Below are 19743 nucleotides of genomic sequence, written 5' to 3'. Positions count from 1 at the left end.
AACCGAAAACCGCTCTTTCCCATCTACCCACTACTCCACGAAATCGTTGGCTAATTAAATTTATTTTTACCAAAAAATAAGACTGAAATGCAACCACTGGAAGATGAATCGTCCGCAGGTCACGAGCACCAAATTGGCGAGGTAATAAAAATGCAAGAAAATAAGTTACATAAACTGAAAATAGAAAAATTAATGTGCCATGGGAATATGAGTTATGTTTTACGGTGGGAATCTGTCAAATTTCGTGTGATTTTTATTTATTTTTCACATCTGATATGACTTATTCATAGATGAAAAATAAGCGAAAATAAAAATTATTTCTTTGACTATTATTCAAATTAATTGGACGCCTGTCGATTTGGTTTGGAAAGGTTAAGACAGCGATATGGTGGCAGTGGCATGTTGCAACCATGATTACAGTGGTTATTGCAACCGTTTATTTGGGGATGTAGTTGCTACGGTGCACATGCCACTTTTAACGAGGCGAAAGTGCTTAACTTTAATCATTAAGTTCCCAAGTGTGTGGGAAAATGTGGGAAAGTATAAAAAACCATATTAATACCAGCAATAAAATACAATATTTTACACGATAAAAGGAGTCACGGTTTGTATATCACTGTCATCAAATAAATGTTATATATATCTAATTAAAATAAACGGGCATATAAAATAAAATAACTACATTTTAAAAGATTTATTGTATCTTGTTTTAGTCAAATTTAAAATATTATTAGTCTTGTGTATAAATCAAAGATCATCTACTAACTCTTGAAAATAAAGTGTAACTGCTCTTCAAAGAACTGTCAAAACTTTTCCAAGTTCTCTTTCCTCCTTTCTCCAAGCTGACAATTTTATCTGTCACTTTCGAAAAGAGAATTTTCCTTTTTTGACATCACCTGCGGCGAATTATTTCTTGTTTTCCTTCCAAGTGAATTTCATTTATTTTGCCTGCAAACAGTTTAGCTGGCGCCATCTGTTGGCTTTCGGCTGAAGCGCCCGTCGTGTTTGTTGCCTTCTCGCTTGCGCATAAAAGTTTTCAAATGTTCCTCTTTCTATATACGCTTCCAAAGGGTATTTCGATATTACTAAAACTGTTATCAAAAAAAATATATATTTGAAGTGCATTCTATTTTAATACCAAGCACGTAGGTTTGATTATAATAAAAAGTCTTATGTTCCTAAAGATAATATATGATTAAAACCTGTAGTAACTGTGAGGGTATATATAATTTGATTATCTTGCTGGGCTTAAAAGCGGCTGTGTTGTCATCGCGTGTTCGCTAAACATTCTTGAAGTGTTTGCTGTTGTTGCGAGTTGCTAGTTGCTGATGTTGCTAGTTGCTGATGTTGCTGGTTGCCAGTTGTGTTTGCTGTTGCTGTTGCACTTTGGGCTTATCTTATTGAGGAGCCCACAGCGACGACAAGGAAGTCATTAGCAAAAGGTTAACCAACAAACTGACCCCTTTCATGCTTTTCCCCTGCGGAGGATGTTTTTCAATCTAAAATATTAAAGTCGCTAAGTAATTCTTACTAAGAAAAAGCGTTCATTATATTAGACAAGTTATTACTTAAACAAACCCACAAAAGTTGGGCTTCAATTTTTAGCTGACCTCCAACTTAAAGTAAATTTCGATTATAAGTATATTGACGATGGGGTCCAACGTATATATTGTAGAAGAAATATATATGTCCGGCTGAAAGCAAAAGTTTGGCTCCCCAAAAAATGGAGAAAATTCAAATGCAAAATGCAGTATGGAAATCAAAAGGCAAAAGTCAGCGAAAACTTTCTGAAAAAAGAGAACAAGAGAAGTTGTACTCAACAAAAAATGTTTAAGTAATGCTGAAAATTAAAATCTAAATTTATTAAATTAATTATTTTTTTAAAGGAATTTTCATTCCGTTACGTTAGTTATCAAAATGTATTTAAGTTATAGGATTTTAAAAATCTGCACTGAGTTACAAACTTAAGAGGAAAACATAAAAATTATGCTAATTTTTGAGGCAACCAATATATCAGATTAAATAATTGTACATTCAATAAAATATTTAAAACGCTTGAAATAATGTATTTTATATATTTTTTCAGTGCATGGGTGGATAAAACAGCGGAAGGAAGTGAAATGAAATTTCTTCGAGAGTGAAGTGATATGCTTAAGCAGCAGCAACAAAGCCGAAAGTGAATGAAAGGCGGCGAAATAAATGAAAATGCAAAACGGGAAGAAGTTAAAAGTTTTGTAATAAGTGCAACCAAAAGCCACCCGAGGGGGTTTTGATGGTGGAAGGGGTGGCAGTTTCACATCAAATGCGACAGCTGCAAAGCCACAGCGCAATGGGGAAAACTTTGGACCTGACAGCAGCAGCAGCAGCAGCACAAAGTAAATGAAAAGAAGTTATGGTATAGTATTCTGAACCCAGACCCGAGCTCCTTAAGCCGACCTGTTAACCAGGGCAAAAGCCACAATGTATTCTGATCCTTAACGTTAAGAAATAGTTTTAAAACTTTGGAGAGAAACTGATAAATTAGTATTATTGTGCAAGGAAATTGGTATGACAGAGCGCTTAAAGTGAAACTATTTTTGCCTGACGTGGATTGAGAGTTTATTGAAATTTTTGGCGGCGCCCTTTCAACTCCCCCCACATGCGCAAAGGTAACTCACCTTAATCAAGCGCCAATTGTTGCAGATCCCCCTTTTTGTTCCGTCCCTCCTTACCCGCCCATGCAATGCAATTCAATCCACGGGCCTGCCCACAATAGTTAACAGCATTGTTACACTTTTAAACGGTATTTTTACACCCGGTACTTGAGGACTACAAAAGTATATTGTTACTATGCAAATGAAGGTCGATATTGTTTTTGAACTCTTCAAGTCCATACGTCTGTTTCAGTTTAGTTTTTCCAAGATTTTAAATTAAAAGGCTTTTTTTTATATTATCTCAAAATGACTTGGGAATAAATTAGTTTAAATTATATGTTGCTGGCAGATATGTACATATTAATACATTGGTATCTTACGAGTAATTAATAATACTTCATGTACTACTTTAAAAGAACATATGTAGGTGCATTAAAAAAACTGTCCTATCTATCGCACTTGATGAACCGGTTGTTGAAATTATTTTATTATATCTTTTACGGCACTTTGCGGGATATTTAACATTCGGAACCGTTCTTGAAACTTGTTCCGCTTGAAAATGCGGCAAAAGGTAAAAGCGAAGCTGCGAAAAACCGAAAACAAAAACCAGAAACTGAACCAGTAGGATGTCGGGACTGCAGCACCACTGATATATGTATGTACGAGTACCAGAACCACCAGCACCACCACCGATGGACGCCTCCTGGTCGGGACCACTGCGGTTCATTAGCGGCTCCAAATGCGATTTGCTCGATATGTAGAGGGGACGGTGGGCGGTTTAGTTGAGGGGGTTGCTGAGGGGGAGTTGGCCCGAACTAGAACACATGAGCACGTAATTTAGTAGCCGCTTTAGCGCTTTTGTATGAAAATCACAACGGCAGCAGCAACAAAATGGCAGGAACTCCAGTAGAGATGGCTAACACTTATTTTGAGGACCAAAATATAAGACGTTCTTTGACAAAATTAAATATCAAAATTAATTTTCTCTCATTTTAATTTTTAATATTTTTAATGGAACCTATATCATCTGCATATCTCTAGAATAAGTAAAAAGAAAGAAGGGGTTGAAGATTGATACTTCTTCTAAAACTATAGGTAGGCATGTTCATTATTCTAAATATTTATTAGAAACCATATACTACCACCTACTATTTTTTTTCTTTTATCCTAGACCCAATTAGAACTAAAAATATAAGATAAGTAAGGGGTTCTAATCGGCATCACTGGCGCAAACTCCCCGCTCCGAACGACCTCTGCACCCCCGCGTTGTTTATGGCCATGTGCCACATTGGGATCACATTCGGCCACTTTTGTGTGTGGGTCCGGTTTTTGCCGTTAATTCCTTTTTATAAATAGCAAGCGATACAATACACCTCCGCCTCCCAGATATGCCCACCAAAAAAACCTAATTTTATTTGTTAGTTGGGAGGTTAGTCCAGGGCCAAACCTAATCAGCTTTTTCTTGGACAACATGCAAAGCCTGAACTTGGATTAAGTCCGGTCTTTGTATCTCCAGTTAGGGAACTTTCCGCCGTTGAGAAGATGGCAGAGGTCAAGTTGAGTCATCTATATACATAAATTTTCGTCAGTTAAATGCATGGGGTAAAAAGCACAGAAGACGTCAGGGTTAGTGTTGACATTAAATGAGATTCTGGAGTCTTAAGTATAATTGCCCTCATTTTTCAAGTGTTTTCATAAGAAACTATTTTTCTATAATGTTCAATAAATTTATACAATGCTTTTCTTATTTAATTTTTAATAGATAATTTAATTGTTTTAAAGCTGATCAAAAGTCGATTATTATGATAACTTCACGTGCGCTTTATGCGTCATAGTTAAATTCCCATTTTTTTTCAATAATGATAACATACACATAATAGAGAACAACTATTGCGATAGGAAATTTGTAGGTATCAAATCAAACCAACAAGACCACTCCAATCAATGGCTGATAATGAATGAAAACAAAAATACAACCACATGTTAATCACTCTTCTCAAACTGATTATTGGCAATCAAATAAAAACTTAAAAATACAAAAACGCACAACCAGTCAGATATGGATTATTTCAGATTTAAACATGGTCAGTTGAAGAATTCCTCAATGACTTAGTGGCGCCTGGCCAAAAGAGCAGCCAGAGTCATCTTGGGATCGAATTTGGCGTCTCTAGCGATGGATATATCGTGCACCTGGATACCAGCTGTAAGAAAAAATAATATGATTAAAAACGATACATTACTCTAACCTAAAATATTTTTTAACTATTGAGCGGGTATAATCTTCCATTCCTTGTATTTATGAAATTGTAATACTTATTACGATTTGCAATGACCTTAAAATCCCATCATTATCTATTAAGATAGTGATGATGATGATTTGTTTCTTATTTAAACTTTAAACTTTAAAAAAGAAAATTGCTATACATTAATTGGTGTAATAAATCTCTCAAAATGTTTACAATTTATGAGCAGTTATAAAGATTACTTACCCTTATCCTCAACAACTTCTTGGGCTTTAGGCTCCACGGGCTCGGCTCCGGAGACCTTGGTCAATTGCGGCAGGGTCTTGAGACCGGCAATAGCCTTCCTGGGGGTCACATCGGCATCAGAGGCAACGGAGATATCCGGAATCAGATCGGCATCGGCATGGGTCATGATCTCCACTGGCTTTCCTCCGGAGACCTTTCTAAACTGGGGCATGGCCCTAATACCGGCTACATTCCTAGGGATCATAATCTCCACTGGCTCGCCTCCAGAGACCTTGGTCAACTGGGGCAGGGTTTTGGGACCGGAAAAAGCATTCCTGGGGGTCATAATCTCCACTGGCTCGCCTCCGGAGACCTTGGTGAACTGAGGCAGGGTCTTCAGACCGGGAACAGTCCTCCTGGAGGTCACATCAGCATCAGAAGCTACAGACATATCCGGAATCAGATCGGCATCGACACTGGCAATGGCACCGGCGATCCTGTCCAGAAGAGGCTTCTTCAGGTCAAAAGAGGCACGCTTGGGGTTCTCATCAGCATCAGTGGCCACAGACATGTCGGGGATCACGCCGGCGTCAGCCTGGACGGACATATCGGGGATCTGGGAGAACATAGGGGCGGCAACCTTGGCAATCGGGGCGGAAAGCCTCCTGGGGGTCTCATCAGCATCGGTGGCCACCGACATACCGGGCAGCACTCCAGCGTCTGACTGGACAGACATGTCGGGCACGATAACTGCGTCGGCCAGGACAGAGATATCCGGCATCATTTTCTGGAGCATGGCCTGCATCTTCTGGACAATAACTGTAAGGAGTCAAAATAACAATCCAATGAAACCAAAGTATAAAATATTTTATATAAATTATACGAACTATGATATACTATAAATTCATTCCAACTGGCCAAACTGTTAATAAGAAATATAATTTTAGCGTTATGTGTCATTTCCGTGAAGCAATTCGTCTAAAAAGACACGAATTTTGGTCAACGACAACTCTTGGTCTTTTCATCACGATAATGGTTACATTCACTCGTTACCATTCCACCAAAAAGTCCACGCATTTCGTTCCGAAACCACCGTAGTCGCATGATTTGGCTCCGTGTGATTTGTGGCTATTCCCAAAACTCAAGAGACCACTCCAGGGAACGCGCTTCGAGGCGATCGAGGAGATAAAAAAAATCGAAGAAAGTGCTGAGGGCTATACCGGAAGGGGACTATTTGCCATGTTTCGAGGATTGTAAAGGATTGGATAAGTGTATTTTATCGGGAGCAAATTACTTCAAAGGGGATAAAATTGATTTTGAAGAATAAAAAGGTTTTTCAAACAAATGCACATTATTTTTTGCCAATGTCTTTTTGCCAGGACTTTTAAAAATATTTTTTTGTGTTTTGTCGCAGATTATCTTTTGGTTTTTAAAAAATGTGAGACACATCAAAATATGTTGTAGAAATTTCTTTAATCCAATTTTCTTGATAAAATACCATATAGTTTTCGGTACCATCGTGCAATATTCCCACTTACCTTCCATCTCGGGCAAGTTGTTGTTGGTGGACTGGATCTCGTAGGCCACAAAGTGCCTGGTGGGTGGTGCTGGCGCGAATCCACCGCTGACCAGCGGCAAGATGAGGAGTGCGCAGACTGCAAAGTGTTTCATGGTGAATGTCTAAATTTCGACTGAGCTACGCGGGCACTTGGGGCGAGGTTTTATATGTTAATGTCTTATCTGGGCACTGACTCCCTTATTTACGGCCGCCGATCGAGGTAAACCTCTCCAGATTAGATTCCAAACCCGAGCGTGCGAAAAGACCAGTGAATTGGGAAATGCCTTGTAAATCTTGACCGGTGGTTCACCCAAAACGGGATGTATAGAATCCAATAACGCGGCCGGAGAAGTGGCTTCCCCCTGTTAAAATCCTTGTTTTTAAATTTTTACATTTCTTTCCTGCACAGAGAAAAATGTCATAGGTAAATTAAGGTTTACCGAACAATGATGTGTCGGCATACTATATCTAATCTTCTGCTATCAATGACGTGTTGGTTAGAAATTAGTCCACGTATTTAAAGTTATTGCGGCTATTGCACCAGCAGGTGAACTTTAAAATCAGTCCAATACGATATACTTGACTCATTTAAACTCATACCTAAACACCTTTGTCAATACAACATATAAAGGATTCCCCATCCCAAGCCGCAATAATGTATTTCATAGCAAGTAATCAATGCATATCTAGAACTTGAAAAAGGCAATATTTATTGATTTTATATATCTACAAATTGTGAAATGAAATTAAGATTCGAATTCTCTTAAAAACAAGTATATGGCTACAATAGGAATATTTTCGTGATCTTTGATAAAATGTTTATGCGTACAATTGGTATTTATTCTCCCATTTCAAATTGTAAACAATATTTTGCAGAAGTCAGGTTTACTTTTTGCAGCAACAAATCGGAAATGGGAACATAATTCTTAAAATTATAATAAGGAAATGTAAAAAAAATGTTTTAGGCAACATTATGGGTGTTTTAGTTATCTTAACAATTATTCAATTTTTGTGTCGATGATTTTTGCTGTCTTTGTTTAATCTTTAAGATTCTTAATATATGTTTGCGATCTTCGGGTATTTCCTTGGCTTAAATTTACATTCCGAGAATGTCGTCTTGATCGTCAATGTGATCCACTGGCTCTCGCTTCAGGCTGGCTAATGAGAAATCATCCGCTGCAATGGTGGCTGCTGTCTCCGAGGATTCCTTCTTTTTCCTCTGCAACGGCTGAGTTGGCTGCTGAAGAAGGTCCTGGAAGGACGTCTTTGTATTGGCCACGACAAGGCTGCGCTTCAGCGCGGAACTCGGCGAACTTCCATCGCCGGAAGCAGAGGGAGCTGCAGCGGCCTTTGGCTGGACAAAATCATTGAAGACCGATCCTTGGACACTGGCAATCTGCGGAGTTTTCTGAGGCGTCAAGGCTCTGCCGGTGGGTGAGATTTGCTTTTGGCTTCCAGGAACAGGGCCCATCGACTTCCTGACCAGCAAACTACCGCCGTGCGAAACGGCCGACAATTGTCCAGCGGAATAGCGAGGTCGCTGAGAAGGTGGCACCATTCCCTGGGTAGGTGCTATCAATCTCCGCTTTAGCATGGCCGCCTCCATTGGGTTAAGGTTGGAGTTCAAGGAACTGCCAGTGGTGGCGGGACTTGGGCTGGTCGTTTGGCCGTTGGGTGGATTGCTGCTGCCGCAAACGGAGTACCTCCGGGACATGGCACGCACCTTAACAGGCGGCCCGCTCTTAACAGGCTGCGCTCCGTTGGGTTGCCCAAAGAAAGTGTTGATCGAAGATCCCTGTGGTCTTACGGCAGCCACTATGGTAGCTCCCTTGGGACTGGCGGTTGAGGCGCTGTTCGTCACCCTCACCGTACCGTGGGCACTGTCCACGCTCTCCTTGCGGAGATTGTCCAGCGAGGCACTCATGTTGCCGTTCGGTTTGCCGCTCATCTGCAGGATCCTGTACAGCTTCTTCTCCTGCCCAGCACCGGTCGTGTTGTTCGAGGCGATCTCGAGTCCAGTGCCTTGCTTGTAGACCCTCTGGATCACATGACGAGGCATGTTTGGACGCGGTGCACGCAGTGCATCCGAAACGGCTGGGCTGCGGCTGGCGACAGGTGCATTGTCGGCTGGCGGTCTAATTACAGTCACCTTTGCCGCGCTCACCAAACTAACTAGCTCCCTGACCAACCGCATTTCCGGATCCGAAACGTGCTCAAACCCAGAGGGAGTGTTGATATTGAAGTGCTGTAATTCCCCAGCCGTGGGAAAATCGGTGGCATCGTCAAAGGTCTCCATCAGCGCTTGGAATACTTTCTTCTTGAAGTGCATTTTTTGGCGGGAGTTCATCTCCTGCATTTGGGGCTTGATCATTTCGAGGAAGTGCTCATCGGAGAAGACGCTTGGGCTGTCGGTTTGAGTGCCCCGCTCACCGCGTTTGGAAACGGTGACATATGGTGGCACCGAAACTGACGATCCTCCAGTGCTTGCTGTGGGTATGGCAGTTACCACTGTACCAGAGGCACTGGGACTGGTGGTGCTTGTCGAGGTGGAACTGAAGCTCATCACGGTTATATTATCGTTCTTTTCGGTTTTGAGGCTGTTGCTGGTGGTAACTTTGGTGGTAGTGGTGCTGCTGCTCGAACTGCTAATGGTGCTGTTCTTATTGGATACGTTGCTGCTGTTGCTGCTATTATTCACTGTGGAGCTGCTGGGCTTGGTTATAGTCAAGACTTTGGGCGATTGTGGCCTGGGCTGCGGGTCCACCAACCGCTGGATCAATTGAAGCTTCTTTGGCGGCCTTCCCACGGATCTTTTTGGTGGAGCGGGCACCTGTGGGATGGCGACCATAGCATCGTTCTTAGGAAAGATCAGCGATTTCTGCTGCTGTGGGGTCTTGGATTGGTTTTGGCCTCCAGCTGACGCCGTCGGTCGTGGAAAGATGTCATCCCTAAGGCCCACTTTCTTGATCTGGACTTGGCCAGAGGGTGGCTTGTTGTATGGCTGGGATCTGGGCACCGGTGTCATCTTCACCGGCGATGTGGAACTCCTAACACTGTGCACTGCGGCCACACTCATCGATTTCCGGCGCTGCAAACGAGTGATTCGTTGTCCTTGGAGAGGTTTTCGAATCGGCAACTCCTTGATGCCAGCGGAACTTATTGATGTGCGGACTCCGCGACGTCGGCGGCGACTGGGAGAAGTGGTGTCGTCGCCGCCTGCCGCCCGCTTTTTCCCATACCCGGCATACTCTTCGCCACTATCCTCCATGGATTCATCCATGGCCTCTTCCAGCGGATCCCCGGAATTGGAATCCTCGTCCTCGGGCTCACCAACCGATGCTGCCGAGTTCTTTTTGCTAATAATCAGCAGATGGGGGTCGTTACTTTCTTTAATAAAGAACTCCGACTGGCTGGCGGGTGATTCAGCGTGATCCGTTTCCAGAGACTTCTCAGGAGACGATTCCTTTTCGTGCATCGTTTGCTCTATGTCAAAATCAAAGCCTTCCAGCTCCTCTAGATGCTCTTCGTCCACGCACTCGTCGCCTTCATTGTCCGATTGCAGGTAACTGTCCTGTTCGGGAACTTTCTCCGGTTCCTCCGGCTCAAATAGCTCTTCTTCAGGAGACCTGTCCTCTGCTTGCTCCTGATCCTCTTGATTTTCCAAGGATTCCTCCTCTTCTCGAAGTGATTTCTCTTCACGAACTTTTCTGATCAGCTTGGCCTCCTTGACTGAGTTGCCTACCGAGGCGGCGCGGTCTTTTGAGGACACCTGAGGCTGCTGCTGTAGGTGATCCCTGCTCTCGCTGTCCCTGTTGCTATCCCTGTCCCTGTCCTTGTCAGAGGATACGCTCCGTTCGTCGTCGATGCCAATGTCCTCGGCCAGGTTGAGGTGGCGGTCCAAAAAGCGCAGCTCATCGGCCAGCGGATAGGCCAACCGACGCTGGCCCTTCCGACGTCGGTGGGCATCCGCGTTGCACCACCGGGTATAATCGTTCCGTAGCTGACGCCAGCGTCGCTTGCACTTTTCCACTGCAAGAGAAAAGAGAGGGAGTGGCTAAGTTAAACAGGTAAAATATAAATAAAAATTACAGGTAGCTAGCAAATACATCTGGCAAACCACCCCTATTTGGGCTAAACCCGAAAATCCAAAAATAATCTGAAATCATAAACTTCCAAAGTCCCTCGCGAAATGCGAAATCTCTACCTCCGGAATATCAAATAAGTAGGTATTAAATGCGTACCAACATTTTCCCAACAATCAAAAAAGATTTTGGTAATTTGAAATTGGTATTATTTAAATTTTGTTGAGCTTTATACACTTATGTTTGAAGTTCTTATATTTGATTGTTCTAAAACAAGGTACGCATGAAAGTATGCTACATATGAGTTTTGTATACTGACTGAGAAGCAGATAACTTGGTGTTGTTGTTTGTTGTTCCAGGTCTTTTTTTGATATTTCCAGTTTTCAAATCTTATACGTAAACGTTACTTTATTTATTTCCGTAAAATTAAAGAAACTTGTATAAAATATAAACAAAACATGCATAATTCCCCCACTAGTTTTCGCGGGGGCAAAGCGTTAGCTTTATCTGATATTTGTTTTGCTCCTCATCTAGCAACGTTCATATTAATAAAATTCTTTGCGTGATTTTTTGAACACCTCTTTCCGATAAAAATGCATATATTTTACATTAAATTATATTAATAGACTATAACTAATTTTTTGTTTGATAATGACACAATTAACCAAATTTTATAGATTTATTAAAATATACCCAACCAGACGCTTATTATTGTCTTAGACTTTAGAACAGGTCAAAAACTCGCCAAAACGCAGAAGCAAATGACTGTTGGCCAAAGGGATCAATGATTTAGTTAGTTAGCCTATGGCCTAAGTGGCACAATAATTAGTCTTTTTAGTTGTTTAATTAAAAGAACGGGTCCGAAAAAATCTAAACAAAACGATTAGTCAATTACAAATATTATCAACTTTATGATTTTTCTAGTTTATCATTTCCTAATTAAATTATTTGTGTATTTTGGTCAAATGTCAAAAAATATCATGTGGTGCAAGGATAATGTATAAAGCATGCAAAAGAGGTCTATCACAAAAAAATTTATAAGGCATCTTTTTATTGCAAAAGGTTGGTAGGTGTTGAGTATGAAAAGCTTGCCTTATCGTTACAATAAGTGTCTTTCTAAATATTAAAAAACAAAAGTACGAAAAAAAAAAAAAAAGTTTATAAATGAATTTGTTGTAAATTATTACTTTTCCTGCCACGTAGCTTTTTTAAAAATGATTTTTCCAAATTATAAATTTATCGAAGGCATTTCAATATACAATGACCAACAAATGTTCCATGAAGATTTTTTATACGGATAGCTATTGAAATACGATTGCTATTCCAATTTCGTAAATATCCTTGCTTAGATCTCCTGTAGCTTGTATTCCATAACAGTTTTTTTCAAGCAGACAATTATTTATAAATAATATAAAATGATTTTTCTAATTTAAGCTTCCAGTACTAAACGAATGCAAATTCCTGAATTTTATGTCCCAAAAAAAAAAGATTTTGGCCTACAATGCAACTTTTTAGAACGCGCATCACCTTGTTTGGCTTTGGTAAATACGTACATACATAGCCTATAGATCCAAATGGAAGTTTATTGAACAAGAAACATTTATTTCCAAAAAGCAAACTCTATGCTTCATATTAAGTTTCCAATTTGTCTTGGCGCACATGTCTCTATTCTAACGAGTACTGCAATCTAGCGTAAAAATATAATTTAATGAATTTACACAAAAAATGCGTCTACATATATACATATGTATGAATGTATGTACATACGTATGTGTGTGTAATCGCTTGCAAGTTTCTGTGTATGTCACAATTATTAAACTCTGAAACACAAAATACGACACAATCTGCGAAAATAGAGTTGCCGTTTTCTAAATAAATTCTTCTCACAAACCACGTGACAGGACCCAGGACTACTCAGTTAGTTTCACATACACTTACATACATACTTAGAGAGATTGACTTGCTTCTTTTTGTAATAAAGTAACTAAATTATAAAGATAAACTCACAGGAATCCATACTGGTTAAGAACATGCTCATCTTGGCTATGTCTACGTGACTTTCATTGAGAAAAAAAAACGTAATAATAAACTTAACCCGCCAGGCTTGAAAAGTTTGAACGGAAGAAGGTTCCAGGGGTGCATAGCAAAGTCAATCGATAACACGGCATTAGCGGGGGCATTTTTACTGATATATGGAGCTGCCATCTTTAAAGACCCGATACGATAGTAGAAATCTGGTAACATTATATTTACGATATTTCTTACGCAATGTTGTTATTGAGAATAACTGTTCAAAAAATTCAGCAGAACCGTGTTCCATAATTAAGTAATTATTTTTAAAATTGCTCCTTAAAAATCAATGTTTTATTGTATAAGATTTGCATACCTAAACATGTCTGCTATTTAATATTTTAAGACAAGCATTGCTATAGTGAATTTTGTGTCAAACATTGAAAACTAGTTTTACTCGTAAAAAATAAGATTCAATATAATAACATCCTCTTTTTCAAAAATTAATAAATATTATTGTTTAAGTTATCACTATTAGTTTTTAAAATTATATTTTGAACATAAAAAAATATCAGATTAAGCTTTTAGGGTGAAAAAATTAAACAGCAGTTTAATTGGGACAACAACAAAATTTAGACATGTTTTATTTATTAGGTTTTGGCAAAATAACTTTCTTTTTTTTTTAATTTTTTAAAAAGAATGTCCCTTTTAATCAAATAAAAATTATATAATTTTGTAACAACACATCAATTCCGGCAAGGCGTTTCCTGCGTCAATTGAATATTTTTTTTCTGATATTTGCATCTAAAATTAGGTCTAAACAATCCTGTTTGTAAAACCCTATGAAGAATAAATTTACAATTTTAAATTATAGCTGTCCAAAGATTCAAATTTAAATATCAAAACTCTATCAATCACTCGATTTACCATTTTTAAGCATGGCCAAAGAAACCCAACTCAAATCAAAACCACAATATTGCGGCAATATTATGTTGTTCTTTCATTCAGTCACCCCAAACGGCTTCGCATTCAACAGGAGATTCGTTATTTTCGAATTAATCGATGGCAGCGCGTGTGATTGCCATCACCAACACACACTCACAGGCCGGCAGTGGGCTGCCAACTCGGGCACGGCTATCGATGGCCGATAACCCGGGGCCGGACCGATTGCACGTAACGTAGCGCTGTGCAACACTGGCCGAAAACTACGCAACGCCGTGGCGCCGTCCCGCTCGCACCCGCAACTCACCCGACTCTCCGACTTCTGAGGCCACCATGTCCCAGGAGTTCTCGCTCGGCAGGCGCTTCCTGTAGTTTTCATCGCCGCGATCGTAGAGCGGCGGTTGCTTCTCGACCGCCCGCAGCAGCAGCAGGTTCCCCTCAGTGGCACCGCTCATCACTAGGTCACTGTACGAGCACCAAACCGAGAGAGCTCGCCGCGAATTTATCGTTTTTGTGGGGCAGCTACAAACGCAAACGCAATTCACACAACCACAACACAACAACACGCGCGCAGCAGCTGAGACGAAAAACGCAGACTGACAAACGGCAGCGAAAACCAAAAGCGAGTGCGGCCTCACACAGACACGGCAGAGAGAGAGCGGAGAGCGTGAGAGAGTGCCGTGCAGGGCAAAGCGAGTTGGCAGGCCGTCGCGTCGGAAACGAGGGTTGACGAAAGTTGGCCAGGGAAAAATATATATTTTACCCGACGGGATGGCTTAAATAATTTTCAAGGATTCTAAGTCGTAGCACAGGTAGGTGAGTTGCCCCAAAATCGTCTAGTACTGTTGGTAGCAAGCCACACAAATGAAATGTGTTTGACAGGTGTCTGAATTTCCTTCAACGTCAAGGTTTTCAATATTAATATTTTTTGTTTCTGGGTATTTATAATTATTTAAGAAACAGTCTCACTAAAACTATTTTATATCCAGGTATTCTATTGCATATGATACGTAAGGGAAACCAATTATTATTTGTAAACTTATTTTCATTTATGTTAAGTAATAACCATTTTTTTATTTTATTTTTAACCATAAATTTCCTAAACAATTAAATTAAATTAAAATTATAATTTCTAGGGCTGGAACGCTATTTAATAAGATTTAGTTGTTTAAACTGTTGGCAGCTCCGCACCGATCGAACGGCCTTGCCAGCACTAATTGCTTTTCTTTCGCTTCGTTTCTGGCAGTGCTGTTGCTCTCTTTTGACGCAGATGGCCCGCGATTCTTGTGTGTGTGTGAGAGTGCCAGTGGCATATCTCCGCTTTGTGCTCTCGGAGGGGGTTGCATGCCCTGCGAAAAATAGACCCCCGCTGGTATACGAAGAGAAAACACAACGCCCCTGCATTTGCGTTTGTTGTGACCCTTTTTTTATTTCGCCGGCAACGAGTGTTTTGTTTATATTCGCCGCCCGTTAGCAATTCAAATGTCCAGCTGAGCTGTCATTCGAAGTAATCTAGTGCCCTTGTTTTTGGCAGTCAAAAACAATTGTCATTTGCAATCGCAACTTTCATTTGCAGCTGCAACACTTGTTGGCCGCAAGCAGAAATCGCAGCGTGTTGCCATTTGCAAAAAAAACGTGCGACAGCAGCAACTTCTTCGTGCACCGCAGCAACAAGCCACTCAAAACGCGGTTAAATAAATTAATAATCGTTATTAAAGCAGATCAAGAGGTTAATTAAAGCTTTTATTAACAGAATCCAGGTGAGTTGAAAAGAGAATCGGCTGCGGTGGCAGCGAAAATAACTGTTGTTGCAGGCAGACTAGCGACGCAAAAGTTGCGCCCAACAGCTGTTGCACGCGCAGGCGACACGCGTTTCGCATTCGATTTCGTCGTCTTCGTTTTACCTCTTTTAATTTTTATTTATTTTTTTAGTTTTAATCGATGAAATGAATACGCGACGTCGACCCATTGCTCCATCGCCGAATATTTATGCCACCAATGCCAAAATCTGCCATTTGGTGGCTCAACATCCATGTCTTTACGATCGCTCCGATGAGAACTACATGCGGAAATCCACTGTGATAAATGCCTGGAAGGATATATCCAAAGAGATGCGAAATTCGGGTGAGTTAAAAATCTTTGATTTGTAGGGTAAAGATAGATTAATGAACATTGTTTAATTTTTACACGTTTATCTTTTAAAGCAATCATAATGTTCCAAATATTTTTGCTTAGTATACTTATAAAGGATCTATTTCTTTGAAACTTGGTTAGATATTTCATAAAAATCTACTGATTGGAAAGTAAATTTCTCAGTAAAATACATTTGTAAAGTGCTAGGACTATACCTTATAATCTATAATGTTTTTATTAGCCACCTACCAAGTTTTCTTAATATTTCTGTTTTAGAAAGGAAATTTTTACAACTTTTAAACTTTACCATGTGGATAAAGATGAATTTCACTAATAATAATAATAATAATACTATTACTACTTATACTAATAATAATAATACTATTACTGCTTATACTAATAATAATAATAATAATACTATTACTACTTATACTAATAATAATAATAATTTATTATATATTTCCTTACCCCTTTTAGTCAAGAGCTGCAAGGATCGCTGGCGCAACATACGCACCAGCTATGCCCGCTCCATAAAGGTGCACCACGGTGCGAATACTTATTACCTGAAAGACGAGCTGCAGTTCCTGCAGAAGCACATCACTCCCGGAATTCCCGTCCCGCTGAGGGGTCGTCGCTCAAGACCCAAGGGCCAAGAGGAGCTGGAGGAGCAGGACGACGGGCAGCACGAAACGCCTGTAGAGACTATGCTCGAGATGAAGATGTCGCCGAGCAGTCCGGAAACGGGGCATGCGCAGAGCCGCGACAGCAACGATTCCGAATCCGAGGATGAGGCGGATGACGAAATGCGTTCCTGGCAATCACGGGCCAGAAAGCGTATGCGTTTGGAGAGCAAAGAGTCCAAGGTGGGGTCAATAATCATCTGTATTTTCCCTAGGCTTATGTTGCTTAGAATGAGATAAATCTTCACTCAAAAATATTTAATACTGTACAAACTAAGCTGCTTTCATAATTTCAATTAATTTCTCTGTCGGATTGCCAAGGGAAACTAGGTATTCGGTCCAAACGTTATAGTTTACAACTTATTTTTAGACAAATTCCTCCTCCAAAACTGAATACACTATCATATCATCCCTGGTTGATTTTTAAGATAAAATTATATCTTTAGGTAGAAAACTGACGTCAATATTTAAAACATAATTCGTTGCTTATGACTAGCATATTGATAATGCTGATAATAAATTTCAGGCTACTTAAGGATATTATTTTCTTTTTAATTTTCTCCAATATATAATCAATTTTAAAGATTTGGATAAATGTTAATTTGAATGTTTTAGAAAAGTATAAACAATCTTCCTATATATTTTTATAAAAATTAAATTAAAACATTTAGTTTATTTATGTTATCTTTTCCTCCTTCAGACATCTATCTGCAATGCTGAAGCTTCGCCAACCATGGATTTCGATGACGCATTCCTGCAGGGACTTCGTCCCGAAATCCAGCACATGAACTTCCACCAAAAGCTGTACTTCAAGCGTCGTGTCTACGAACTGCTCGGCGAGATATTTCATTCCGACGAGCCAGCCTCACCCAAGGTCAATGGGACGCTACCAGCGACCTCTACAACACCCTCACCCTCGGTTTCCCTGCAGCACTTGGGGCTGACGTTGCAGCTGCCCAAGCTGATGACAAAGCCAGCCAAAGATGTCTAACTTCCGAGGCTTCAATCGACTGATTTCGAATTTATGTACAGTACTAGGACAAATACTATTTTAAGTTGTTTTTTAACATGTTCGAAGAATGTATAAGCTAACTGCAAGGAGCAGTTAAGAGTCCATTATGAAGTTGACATAAATATAAACAAATTTTATAAATCTCAAAATTGGTCGCAACATTTTTTGAACTGGTGGGATGTATAGTACATACTTAACTATTCTGGTCAAATGAAATAATTTTCAGTTCTCTAATATAATTTCATATATATTGTAAGTTTATTTTTAGCAAATACTTTTGTATACGTAAACATTGTTTTTGTTGTTCTTTAAATAAAATAATAATTATTAAAATAATATACATGTATAACGTTCCCGTATAATTTATGGCATAAAATATAATTGTGTTTTTTTTTTTTCGTTATGTTTGTGGATTAATAAGTTGTGTATAAGGAAATAGCGCTGCCCAGAGGGCTGGCTTCAATTTGTTTTAAGGTTTAAATACGTAAATTAGTCTCGATTAGTTATATGTACAATCATCGATCAGTTTAAGGTAGGTAAATAGGGCATCAAAACGTTGTAAGAGTTTAAACAATTGCACTTTAAATTAAATATCTATAAAATTAGGCGTACAGTTAAAGGTTCGTTTAAATGCAAAACAAATCGCTCGCAGCATCGATCCATCGAATTGGCAAGACCCCCAAGGTTAGACCGGTTAAGGGGTAACCAAGCTAACTGGCTTAAATCTAACAAAAATTGTGGCGCATTCTTCCCCATCGTTGGCATTGTATTTGGACCATCCTCCCTAGGCGAAGCAGATCTTGACCGGTCCCAGCGGCAGTTGCTTCATATAGTTCCAGGCATCCACTCGCGTCATCCGCGACGTGGAGGACCCATTGATGCTCAGGATTTCGTCGCCGTTGCGCACCTGGTTGGTCTTCTGGGCGGCACCACCTGGTTGGGGAAACGGAATCCTAATTAATAATCGCTTGCGGTAGAGTTTGACAAATGACCCTTACCCATGAACACCTTTTTCACGATGAGGGGACGGTTCCCCAGCGGCGAGTCAAAGCCTCCTTCGATGGAGAAACCCAGGCCACAGCTGTCCTTGACAATCTCGACACAACGAGCTCCTCCTCCACTGGCCGCCGCATCCTCTGCTATAATAAGATGGGTTTTATTAGAATAATTTATGGAAATGAGAGTCTATAATATTTGAATTTCCTTGTATCTTAAACAGAAAGGTAGACAAATTTTGTTGGATTAAAAAATTCTTGAAAATAAAATTTAATATGAACTGTTCTAACTCACTTCCAAAAGATATACATAATAACTCATACACCTACTGTAAATACTTTGGCAGTTAATTTCTTAATTTATTGTCAAATAAATCAAAATAATTTTAACTTAGCTAGTTTAATTTCTGAGAATCACTTTGGCATTTCAACATCTTCATTATGAAAATTTATTTACGATATAGGAAGTTGGCGTATATACTTGTTTAACGTTTAATGGATATTAAAATTTATTGATTGAGTACAGATTAACGAAATTGATTTAGAACTGGTTTTTAATATTTTATAAATTTGTAATGTTATATTTCCCTTTCATCTTACCCTGTGCTCGAATCTCCGCCGCAATGGCATTCCTGGCCTCCGCCGCCCGTTCCAAAAGTTCACTTGTGCTCAGTTTGGCGGCATCTCCGCGGGACAATTGCCTTCTGGCCCGGATTCCCGCGATGGTGGCCTCCGCATCCTCGTCGTGCAGGCTCGCCGGCTGCGGCGGACTCACGGATCCGGTGCTCGGGGTGGTGGCCACTGGCGATCCACCAGCCTCGTTGGACACCAGATCGAGGTCCAAGTCCAGAGATCGGGAGGCCTTGTGGTAGTTCCTCTTGCGTTCGTAGTCGAGCTCCGTGGGCTTCTCGTTGAGCGAGCTGAGGGATCCCAGGGAGGATCGCTTCTTGGTCAGCGCCTTCACCACCAGCGACTCGGACCGGGTCACCACTAGCACCACCTCAGGTCGGGGGGTCTGCGGAAAAAGCAAATAGTTAACATTGAATTTCTGTCGATTTCTATATGTCACTAAAAAATACCTTCAGCACACTGATGGACTCGCGATGCGTCAATCCGCGCATGCTCATTCCGTTGACGGCGAGGATTCGATCGCCTTTCTTCAGACGACCATCCTTGGCAGCTGGCGTGTTGCTCAGGATCTTGTGGATCTGTTGGGATATAGAAGGCCAT

General features: G+C 40.3%; 4 protein-coding genes across 12 annotated transcripts in view; 1 reads left to right on the top strand and 3 right to left on the bottom strand.

Moving 5' to 3' along the window:
* Window positions 1–4614: 4614 nt before the first annotated feature.
* LOC119553629 lies at window positions 4615–6782 on the bottom strand. The gene is made up of 3 exons (XM_037864099.1): window positions 6640–6782; window positions 5123–5920; window positions 4615–4834 (listed from the first exon to the last, which is right to left on the bottom strand). The coding sequence occupies exons 1-3, from the start codon at window positions 6770–6772 to the stop codon at window positions 4743–4745; spliced, it is 1023 nt and encodes a 340-aa protein (XP_037720027.1). The 5' UTR covers window positions 6773–6782; the 3' UTR covers window positions 4615–4742.
* Window positions 6783–7346: 564 nt separating this feature from the next.
* Window positions 7347–14178, bottom strand: LOC119554759 (mucin-5AC). Its single transcript, XM_037865792.1, has 2 exons — window positions 14001–14178; window positions 7347–10688 (listed from the first exon to the last, which is right to left on the bottom strand). Exons 1-2 carry the CDS (start codon window positions 14146–14148, stop codon window positions 7756–7758), a joined length of 3081 nt encoding a protein of 1026 aa, XP_037721720.1. The 5' UTR covers window positions 14149–14178; the 3' UTR covers window positions 7347–7755.
* A 190-nt stretch (window positions 14179–14368) lies between these two features.
* LOC119554761 lies at window positions 14369–17667 on the top strand. 4 transcript variants are annotated; one of them, XM_037865795.1, is made up of 5 exons: window positions 14369–14505; window positions 15270–15453; window positions 15626–15817; window positions 16304–16689; window positions 17207–17667. In XM_037865795.1, exons 3-5 carry the CDS (start codon window positions 15640–15642, stop codon window positions 17495–17497), a joined length of 855 nt encoding a protein of 284 aa, XP_037721723.1. In that variant the 5' UTR covers window positions 14369–14505; window positions 15270–15453; window positions 15626–15639; the 3' UTR covers window positions 17498–17667. The 4 variants fall into 4 exon arrangements, with proteins under 4 accessions (XP_037721723.1, XP_037721724.1, XP_037721726.1 ...); XM_037865796.1 differs by having other exon boundaries at window positions 14380–14509; XM_037865798.1 differs by lacking the exon at window positions 15270–15453 and having other exon boundaries at window positions 14387–14505.
* Window positions 17668–17752: 85 nt separating this feature from the next.
* LOC119554758 overlaps window positions 17753–19743 on the bottom strand; it is a 120437-nt gene continuing 118446 nt past the window's right edge. For 5 of the 6 annotated variants that reach the window (XM_037865785.1, XM_037865787.1, XM_037865789.1 and 2 more), the window contains 4 exons: window positions 19593–19721; window positions 19114–19528; window positions 18517–18657; window positions 17753–18451 (listed from right to left, as the gene is read on the bottom strand). In XM_037865785.1, the coding sequence (XP_037721713.1) occupies window positions 18303–18451; window positions 18517–18657; window positions 19114–19528; window positions 19593–19721 (834 nt within the window). In that variant the 3' untranslated portion in view covers window positions 17753–18302. The remainder of the gene's footprint in view (window positions 18452–18516; window positions 18658–19113; window positions 19529–19592; window positions 19722–19743) is intronic. The other variant, XM_037865786.1, reaches the window with a different exon arrangement.

The sequence above is a fragment of the Drosophila subpulchrella genome, chromosome 3L (assembly GCF_014743375.2).
Source record: "Drosophila subpulchrella strain 33 F10 #4 breed RU33 chromosome 3L, RU_Dsub_v1.1 Primary Assembly, whole genome shotgun sequence".
Classification (NCBI taxonomy): domain Eukaryota; kingdom Metazoa; phylum Arthropoda; class Insecta; order Diptera; family Drosophilidae; genus Drosophila; species Drosophila subpulchrella.
Note: the sequence above shows the minus strand (reverse complement) of the source record. Positions and strands in the feature narration are given on the sequence as shown.